At 40.5% G+C, this 10,796-nt stretch overlaps 1 protein-coding gene across 2 annotated transcripts; it reads left to right on the forward strand.

Annotated features, from left to right (window-relative positions):
• Positions 1-273: 273 nt before the first annotated feature.
• On the forward strand, positions 274-7,660 carry dio1 (iodothyronine deiodinase 1). 2 transcript variants are annotated; one of them, XM_086047155.1, is made up of 5 exons: positions 274-764; positions 2,076-2,219; positions 3,428-3,627; positions 4,837-4,962; positions 5,882-7,660. In XM_086047155.1, the coding sequence occupies exons 1-5, from the start codon at positions 428-430 to the stop codon at positions 5,945-5,947; spliced, it is 873 nt and encodes a 290-aa protein (XP_085903281.1). In that variant the 5' UTR covers positions 274-427; the 3' UTR covers positions 5,948-7,660. The 2 variants fall into 2 exon arrangements, with proteins under 2 accessions (XP_085903281.1, XP_085903282.1); XM_086047156.1 differs by lacking the exon at positions 4,837-4,962 and having other exon boundaries at positions 299-764.
• The last annotated feature ends 3,136 nt before the right edge of the window (positions 7,661-10,796 follow it).

Genomic DNA, 10,796 nt, shown 5'->3' on the forward strand with positions numbered 1-10,796 from the left:
TGGTATGCAAGAAAGACCTTATAACTGGGGGAAAAAATACAGTTTGGGGTTATTTTGTTGTTTGCTTCGAAACCTTTGTTGTTGGGTTGGGAAAGTGGATCTTTTATACATATTTTGTGGATATTGAAAATAGCATTTTGTCATCCATCTGGTTCGGAAGTGCGTGGTCCTACGTGGCCCCCACAGTATCACTGCTGACAAATCGTGGTATCCTCCGGCACTGAAGTTTCCCATCCCCGTAAAATTTCGACTGTCCCAGAGGGGGGCGTCCATGCGCAACAGGTTGCTTTGGAAACTCCGAGCTGCGCGTGAAGGCGTCGCTCGTGAAGACGGAAGCGAACACCTCCCGTGAAGGCATCACGCGTGTCTTCTGTGCTCTCCCAGCACTCATTTCCCAATCGGGGACTTGAGAGCAGCAACCGCGATCATGTTTGTGCAAAAAGTGTGGCTGTACCTTTACACGGGCTCCATGTTGCTCATCGTAATCTGCGTGAACGTCGTCCTTCGCGCCGTGCACATGTTTTCACCAGCATTGGCCAAAAAGATGATCTTGAAAATGAACGAACGGACCACGATGAACAAGAATCCCAGTTTCACCTACGACGACTGGGGGCCCACCTTCCTCACCTACACGTTCGTCAAAACCGCTTCGGAGCACATGTGGTCGTCCCTGGGCCAGAAGGCTTTCGTGGGGGAGCCAGCCCCGGACTCGCCCGTGGTCACCATGGACAAGCGCCAGAGCAGCATCTGCAACTTCCTCAACGGTGCGTTCGACTTTGTGCAGTTAAAAAACAATACCCCCAAAACATGGAACAGTTTTATATATACATATATATGTATATATATATATATATATTTCCCTAAAATGTATTGAAACAAATGACATATTCTTTATTATAGGTGGGGAAAAACTATAAATAATATTCGTACTGTTCTGGTGACGTCAACAACAAACCACCAGTCAAGCCTGGTAAATAAAATAAAAAAGAAACCCCCATTAGTCTTGTCTTGTTTATAGGATGGTTTTGTTAGGACTTAACTGATCCTAAAACGTGAGTGATAAAGTCATTCCTAACCCCTTTGTTACTTTTCACTCATTCTAAAAATATATTAACAATAAAATTCCCAAACAAATTTGATTACGTGCTCCTACGTCTTCAAATGTATTATTTTGGGATTTTATTGTTCATATTCAATTGAGTTATAATGGATTTACCAGTGATTTTATATAAAGTGATACATATAAAGATGTGAAATTGTTTTTTTGTTAACTAAGTTTATTTGAATAAAAACGTTTTAAAAATGCACTTTATAGATTTGTAATGGATTTGCCAATGATTTTGCTAAATTAACAATGCATACATGCATGTTTTTCCGTTTAAAATATTTTTCATAATTATAATGAATTTCCAATGTTTTAGTTGCATACATAAATGTAAAAGTGTTTATTTTATTGACATATTTTATTTTTATGTTAAAAAAAATGATTTGAAATGAGCACAATTCAAAAAAAAAAAAAAATTTTTGGTGTTCATAATGAATTGAACTGTCATGAATTCACCAAAGATTAAATTAAATTGGAAATTTTCTTTTTTGTTTTTACCATTTTGGAATTTACATAAAAGTTTAGTTTAATAAAACAATTGTTTTTTTTTACAATATAGTTAAATATATCAATTCTGTCATCATAATTGATTTAATTATCGTCATTTGAACAAGCATTTTATCAATTAGTGGAAATGTTTATTTTACCTTTTTTAATTTAATGTAAAAATATGTCATTTTAATGAAATGATCCATGGACATTTTGAAGTTGTAGTATACGCAATTTATTGATAACTCGACTCGACTTTATTTATCGAGCACTATAAAAGCAGCCATAACTGCATAGTGTGCTGTACATAAAGTAAAAATTAGACCTTTAAAAACAGACTGTTAAATACATCACAACTATTTCAAATATGGTAATAATCACTGATCTTAATCAAAAAAATCATTTTACTTTAAGGAAATATTAATAATGAATTCTCCATCCATGACTAAGAGCTGCATGTGAATCCATGTTGTGCATGCAGGCTCGAGACCTCTGGTGTTGAATTTTGGAAGTTGCACCTGACCACCGTTCATGTTCAAGCTGGACCTGTTCAAGCAGCTCGTCCGGGACTTTGGCGACGTGGCCGACTTCCTTGTCGTCTATATCGAGGAGGCGCACTCAACCGGTAGGCACATTCAACCAAAGCATTCAAAATCATCTCAAAACGTTTTCCACCGTTAAACTCATTCACTGCCAACGACGGCTGTAGACGTCAAAGACCCATTTATACTGGGCTGCCAGTGAATACGTTCAAATGAACTGAAATGCCATGAATTCATTCCGGGCCCCCAAAACTACTCAAGTCTTTTTAATCAGGAAATGAGTACTGTACTGTATAAAACAATGTAAAACAGCAGTATGAAGAGGGATGGGCTGCGACAAAGACCATCACTGGCTGGACTCCTAAAAGCGATGGGGAGGGGAGAGTGAACGAGCTTAACCAGTTTTTCAACAGGTTCAGTAATATTCATTTGCACCACTGAATACAGTCAATTTCCTTCCATAATTTCGGACACAGAATTGTGCTGAGTCAATCACGTTGCCCTTCCGTGGTTGCCTCAGGGTGCACTGTTACCAGGCACAGTTCCGCCTACCCAGCCCGCAAAAATTTCAGTGGGGCCAACACAATGAAGAGACCTAGCGGCCACGAGATGCCCATATATCGTTAATTAACCAATCAGAGGAAAGCTGTTTTCCAGAGACCTGGTCGGAGCAAAGCTCATTCACATATTGAGTATTAATGAGATAACGCACCTTTGAAAATCACGATTAATTCTGACCAATGAAAATTTCCAACTCAAATGATGTTGCAAACTTGATAAGCGAATATCAAAGATTATTAAATATATATATATTGAATGATAGAAGGGGAGGAGTGGGTGATAGCACACTTTTAGTCTAATGGTTAGCAGAGCTGGGCATTTTTACAAAAACATTTGCGGTCCATTTATCACCTTCCGGTGAGTCGGGGTACCCTTGCGCCGTCCGTTTATCCGCCATTTTTTCCGGCCGGAAAAACTAGTACCGGCCTATGGGCCGGTCCCGCCTGTGATTGAGTTATCGCTCTTTACACACTGAGCAGGTCAAGAACCACACTCCTCATTGATTTTGTTTTTAAGTGAGACAACCAACTGAACCCTACATGAGCCAGCACTCAGCGACGTAGGAAAGGAGTAACTCCATTTAAGGAAATAAAGCTCAAACAGAACCCGCAAGCTCTGTGAGGCGCCAGTTTGCTTTGAAAAACTATTTCAAACGTTTATATGGTTTCGCTATGTTATGGGTTTTCAACTGTTGTGGGTTGTATTTAATGTACTACTGTATTTGTTCCAGATGGTTGGGCCTTCACTAATAATCTGCAAGTGAGCAAGCACCAGAGCCTGGACGACAGGCTCGCTGCGGCGCAGATCCTCATTAAGGAGGATCCACTTTGCCCCGTGGTGGTGGACCAAATGAGCAACACGGCCTCCATGGAGTACGGCGCGCTGCCGGAGAGGCTCTACGTGCTGCACAAAGGCAAAGTCCTCTACAAGGTGAGCCCTCATCCGAACGCAACACTCCCAATGTCTGTCGTATCTACGTGGCGAGTGCACATGCGCGGAAGCTACGTACGCCGTTCATTCGAGCGGACGCCTGGAAGTAGTTATGGGAATGTTTGGCCGCCGTCCTAGCGACGAGAATATTTGGCTAACACCTCGCTGTTGGCCAGCTAACGCCGCGGTAGCGACAAGTGAAATTGAGTTTGTAAATTTGGACGCCAAACCTGAGAGATGAACTATCTTAGCGTTAGCTATGGTGAGGCGAGTAGCAACGTAGATGGATTAAAATTGTCCCTTTGACACTTTAAAGTGGGAATTTCAACCCAAACATATTTTTTTCAGGAATATGTTCTATGCAGGCCCGCTCGTTGAAACACAGCATTTGGATTAATATTGCGTTTGTGGAATATGAGAAATGCACCCGTTTTAGCTAGCTCAGGGGGCAGCCATTTTGTCACTTCTGCCGACTGAAAATGACATCACAATTGCTCAGGGCTCGGATAACAACAAATCATGGCTCAAGCTTCAAAAAACAGGTGAGCTGTGATTGGTCGTTACCTGAGCCCTGGGCAACTGTGATGTCATTTTCAGTTGACAGAAGTGACAAAATGGCCGCCCCCAGAGATGGCTAAAAACGTGTAGATTAACTATTATTCCCAAAAAGAAATTTTTATCATTTTTTATCGCCTTGTTTCAACTAGTGGGCCTGCATAGAACATATTCTTGAAAAATATGTTTGGGTTGCCTTCCCCTTTAAGTCCCTTTAGATGAATTATCTTAGCGCTAGCTATGATGAGGCGAGTAGCAACGTAGATGGATTAAAATTTGGGCTGTCAAAATTAAGTTATATTAAGCCCCTTTAAACGCATGATTAACGCACACCTTACACCTGCCCTATCTGTACTTTGGAAATATGTATAATGAATTTATTACAGAATCCCTCCACATTACCGTGTCGTCCTGATTTCAAGTGTTTGCCTATAGAAGAAGCAGCGCTTCGCTGTTCCATTCGCAGCCTCCCTCCTCCATGCAAATGTCGTGATTAGAAACCCGGCCAAGAGGGTGTTGACGTACCTCGGCGCACGCAATCGCGTGTCTAGGAGCCTTGAAAGCACCACAGATAGCTTTGGAATTCTTTGGCTCGGCCCCAGGCCGACACGAGCCGTGCCAAAAGAATGTGTAACTCCTGTATTGTTTTTACAGGAAACACACTCATGTCTTTTCTGTTCTTCTACGTGGCAAAAACTGGACAAACAAGGCATCAAACGAGGAATATATTACTTCATGAAGGCAAAACGATCCCACAATAGAAGAGGAAAATCTGATTTGGCGAGTGAACAGCATTTTTTTAAAAAACACAACAAAGCTTGTGTATTTATGCTAGGTGAATTCTACATAGCGTTGCAAAACTTGTCACAGCAATTAACAGGTATTAATTGGAATGAAAATATTAATTTATTCTATGATTATATGAATTATTGTTTTATGCAGGCCCACTAGCTGAAACAAGGCATTCTGATAAATATCGCTTTTGTGAAATTAGACTGAATCCACCTTTTTTTAGCCATCTCTGGGGGCGGCCATTTTGTCACCTCTGTCGACTGAAAATGACATCACAGTTGCTCAGGGCTCAGATAACAAACAATCACAGCTTGTTTCAACTAGTGAGCCTGCATAAAACATATTCTTGAAAAATAAATGTTTGGGTTGACTTCCTTTTTAAAAAATTATAAAAATCCATTTACACTGGTGCATTGTAGACAGCAGCTGCTCTAACAAAAAGGTATTTCAAAAATATGTGAAAAGTGAGCTTCAACTCCTCAGAATCATTGTATCATATATTTTCAAATCATCCCAGTGGGCGGACCAGCAATCGGTGTAGTCTTGAAGTTGACTGTGACCACCCCCAAGGCAGTGCAGCCCTCCCTCTGGCAGATCCGCCGGCCTGTGCCAATCAACATTGGGTCTAACCCGCCTCCGGAGGCGCAGGATTTACGCCAGTCACATTGCTTGTGATGGATCGGTGATTACACAAGCGATAATAAATAGACAAGAATAAGAGTAGTTTCTTCACTCACACAAAAACTCGAGTAAGAATAGAAGGTTTGTTACTTTTAAAAGTACTCTAAAAAGGACAATTCTTCCGAAGGTTACTAGTAATAGTAATGGAGTCAATGTAGCGCAGTGCTGCTAAGCTGTGATGAGCGTTGACAAAGATGTTCTTGTAATGTTTGTGTGTGTGTTGCAGGGGAGCATGGGGCCGTCTGGCTACCAACCGCAGGAAGTGCGCTCAGTCCTGGAGAAGATCAAGTAGGAGGGAAGACGTGTCTCTGCCAAGAAGACTCCCTTTCCATTCCAGCGTTACTAATACTTACTAAACACCACTTACTCATTGGGATCTTTTTTGGTCTTCCACCAGCCAATGTGCTGCCCCAGGCAACACCCCCCCCCCCCCCCCGCCACACACACACACACACACACACGTGATGTCTGAACTAATCTCAGCCTGTCTGTGTTTCTTGATGACGGCTACAGATCAAACCTTTCGGACTCTGTACCCTGATAAAAGTGAAACATCGACTTTGAGATCAACTCTCAGCTATGACCAAGTGATACATTAGATTGACAGTGCTTGATAAATTTATTAGATCACCTGAAATGAATACCATAGTACCAAAGTGATTTTTTTTTAAAGTCTCTGAAATGGGTTTTCTTAAACTATAATATTATGATATTATGATAATGATAATGTATCTAAATACTGTATGTGGTATATTCTTGCAGATGTGTCAGAGGTAGGCAGAAGCTTACTCTGTTTGTTGTATTGGTGCGCCCATCCATATATCCATAATACATTTTATTGTTTCCAAATGATGTGACATAATTTATTGCCAATTAGTTTGCAGACTCTCAAGTTAAAGCAAAAAACACGTCAAACACGTTTGATGCTCATTTCAAGGATTCTCCATCAAGAAAGGGGGGAAAGTGATTAACAGGTATTAATTGGAATAAAAATATTAATTTATTCTATGATTATATGAATTATTGTTTTATGCAGGCCCACTAGCTGAAACAACTCATTCTGATAAATATCGCTTTATATCGCAGCAGCTGCCATTCATTGCTGGAATGATTTTCCATACAATTTCTAACTGCTAGGGATGTAACGATTAATCGAAAATCTATTAAAAGTTGAGTCAAACCGATTAATCAAATCATTTATTTGAATCGAGAGGAATCAAAGTTGGACATCTCACCACTCACAAGCCCTATACACTAACACCTAACAAAAGACAACGCACCTAAATTATTAGTATATACTAATTTAGAATCCCCCCCCCAAAAAAAAAAAATTCCACTCCAGATGCATACCACATTTTGAATGTGTAGAACAAATTATGTGCTTGCGCCAAACATCATTATGAATTGCGTTTGTGGATGGCTGCATCACCACACTAGCGCACAGAGACAAGCGTGGGAGTGATTTTTTTTTTTAGAATCAAATTGAATCGAAAATCGGGAACTGAAAATCGAATCGGGGCTTCAGTGAATCGTTACACTAACTACTCTTACTATTTTTGAGTAAAGTACATTATTATGTCTTGATGATGTCAAACTATCGTTATTGACAAGGATTACCGAAAAAAACAAAACAAAAAACATGTTATAATGGTTGAAATGATCTTAAATGTAGGTATAATTTAGGTCAATTCAGTTTGAAAATCCATCATGCCTGATAAAATTCCTTGATGAGCAGTGGTCTAATAAAGTTGTGAAGCACTGTACATGTAAATTGAGTTCATTGTTTGAAACGTTTCAGTCATGACTTCAATCACCATCAAAACAAAGGACGTGCCAAATCATTTCACACTTGGCCGCTTTTTACATGACGATTACAGTGCAAAGCTCCGCTAGCTGTAATTTGAAGGCTTCAAAGTTGTCCCCTCTGTGACCGATGTTGGCCACCCTTTGTCTCATACGTCTTGGATTACCGTCTCACAAATAAAGGATTTGGTTTCCAGTTTAACTTGGGGCTCCATTTTGTTAATAATTACGTCACTTCCGGTGACGGAAGTTCCGTCACTTCCGTCATTATGTCACTTCCGGTGACGGAACTGACGTCACTTCCGTCATTACGTCACTTCCGTCATTACGTCACTTCCGGTGACGGAACTGACGTCACTTCCGGTGACGGAACTGACGTTGCTTCCGTCCTTACGTCACTTCCGGTGGCGGAACTGACGTCACTTCCGTCATTACGTCACTTCCGGTGACGGAAGTCCCGAAATTCCGTCACTTCCGGTGGCGGAAGTTCTTCCATTCCGTCACTTCCGGTGGCGGAAGTTCCGCCATTCCGTCATTTCCGGTGACGGAAGTTCCGGCACTTCCGTCATTTTGTGACTTTCGGTGACGGAAGTTCCGTCAATCCGTCACTTTTGGTGACGGAAGTTCCGTCCTTTCGTCACTTCTGGTGACGGAACCCAAGAACTTGCGTATAAAAGCCCAATTTTTAATCTTTTTTTTTTTCTCCGAATAATCCAAAAGGGATTTGTAGCATTTTGGAGAGGAGCTAAAAGATGGATCACAGGAGTCTTTGAAATTTGACGCTCATCCCTGAGCTAATACGGCTTATAATAAGCCTTTTGGGACTAGCCTGATTGTATTAGTCCCAACAATAGAATTGTTCTTTGAGAAAAAAAATATTCATGACTAGAAACAATTTTTAAAAAGTAACGTTAATGCTAATAATTTGCCTTGTCACTTATGACGTCCACTGTAACCGGTGAGAAGGCGACAAGTTGAAGCTCACCTATGCGGCGCCAACTACCTCGCTGGGTCGACAGGTTCATCAAGTTTGAAGTCTATTCATTGTGGCTGGCAAATTTCTGAGTAATTAAGTACAAGAGTAGAGTCATTTTTTACTCTACTTTAACATTTAGGCATTGTTTATAATTTGATTACTCGGATTATGAATCTATTGTTGGCCTAAGTCACGATGGATTTGTAACATATTTACATGGGAAACAAATAGTATGTAAAGGTTAAGTAGAGACTGTGAGTCCTTTCCACCTGTGCCCAAGGTTAATCGGAGCAACTGTTCGATAGTGGAAAATCCCCGTTTTTCCAACAGCAGCGTTTGACAGTAAAGTACAGAGCGACGTGGTGTTCTCCAGCCTTTGTTTACTGTCTGGAAACAATCTGATCTGTGTACCATATGGGTCATGCAGTTTGAAGAATGTGATGCAATCTGAGTCCCACATCTCCTATACAGTTTTTTTATGGTGTCTCCAAATGCTTTTTTATTCTTTTTTTTGGGGGCCTCTTGGTAATAAAAGCTACTGAAATAAAAACAAAGTTAAAACAAAAAAAAAACTAACATTACTATTTGCCTTTTAGAAAAAAAGTATACAAGTATGCATACAAAAGTATGCCAGATAATGGATTTTTGGTGTTTTCCATTTTTTCCGGGATTCTTTTTTTCCCCACATTTACCACTGTTCTTTGGAGGGAACATATAAATGAATGCTTTTTGTAATAAAATGTTTAGCAATAGGCTACCGTCTTATTTTTTCATAGTGCGCGTAGAAATTAAAAAGATGGAGGGCACAAGATATGAGTGGTTTCGCAAGAGACACAATATAAAATAAAGCTGAATTATTTACATTGTATCTGTTGAAAGATGGTTTGTCTGTATTTTCTTTGTATAACTGGCGTTTCCAGTGTTTTAGATGCATGTGTTTGTGTGTGTGCACGCATGTAAATTTTATTCAATATAAAAATGGATGTTGATCCTTGATAACATCTTTCCAAGTTTTTGTTTTGCGGACCCCCTGTGATAGCCTTGAAAGTGAAAGTCTAACCCCGCCTCTGGTATACATTAGCGATAGGCCGAAACCAATTATTAGTAGTCAAGGGGGCCAATAACCGATATTTGGAGCCGATATTCATTATCAGTAAAAAGGAAAATATTGGCATCAAAATCGTAAGAAAAATTTACTTTTAACTGTGTTGCAACGTCTTTAAGCATGTTTATTGAACAATGTTACAGGTTTGCATAATGTTGATTTAAAAAAAATATATTATTACAAGAATTCCTGGGCAATATAAATCTCTATTATAAAATTCGAACAAAAGCATGTCTTAAAAAGTCAAATAAAAACTTAAACAATAGCTCCGTGTAGTTTTCTACAGTAAATGAAGTTCCCCAAAATCTCAAAATGACAGAAATGGTCAACTTTCACATATCGTTCTTTTGATTCCCACAGTTTTAAATTGATTTATTATCGGCCAGCACAGCTTTAAAAAAAGGCCGATGCCGATATTTGTCAAAAAGCCAAATATTGGTGCCGATAATCGGCCTATCCCTAGTGTACGTGGAAAAAATGATGTAGCTGTCAAGCAGAAATGTTGCTAATCCCGCATCGCTTCTGAATCCTCTCAGCGGCCTGAGTTCCCTTTGCTAGTCTGAAACTTGGAGTATGGAACATATACCACTTTATGTGCCCTGCGACTGGGTGGCGATCAGTCCAGGGTGTACTGCGCCTCTCACCAAAAATCAGCTGGGATAGATTCCAACTCAGCCCGAGGACATGCGAATAATTGTGTATTTCATGTAAAACACACCCGAAAACGTTTAGGTCTCTTTTGTGTTTTATTGCTGTCCCACCCACCCTGTGTTGTGGCTTCCTTTTGTGTTCATCCCAAATATCAAGCATTGATTTTGCCAATTTGCCACAACATGAGTGGAAGTCATGGTGGGAGCCACAAAGGACGCTCTGTGCTGGGACAGAAAACGGGGGCAACAGAAGCTATTATTACTCAGGGTATAATTCGGATGAGGTAGTGAACAGAGGTCCGTTTGTGATGCCGGCGCATACATTCAGCGGGCTCTTGTTTCACAGGAAGTTTGGCTGCCGCCCAGCCAGGTCACTTCCTGTGGAGGCGGGCCAGCCGCTCGGCCCGCTTCGCCACCATTGTTGGACTTGTTGGCGCCGATCTTGAACATGTCCTCTGTTTTTGTCTCCATATGCCAGCAAGTTCAACTTCTTAGGTAACATAAACAGGCTTTCTACATGCCTGTGGTTCTCAGTGTGGTATATAGACTCCCTCTAGTGGTAGCAGAAAGAATTACTGCCTAAGTAGAGTTCAGTTGTGTTTAACTT

The sequence above is a fragment of the Filicampus tigris genome, chromosome 12, assembly GCF_054856515.1.
Source record: "Filicampus tigris isolate MCC_2025a chromosome 12, RoL_Ftig_1.0, whole genome shotgun sequence".
Classification (NCBI taxonomy): domain Eukaryota; kingdom Metazoa; phylum Chordata; class Actinopteri; order Syngnathiformes; family Syngnathidae; genus Filicampus; species Filicampus tigris.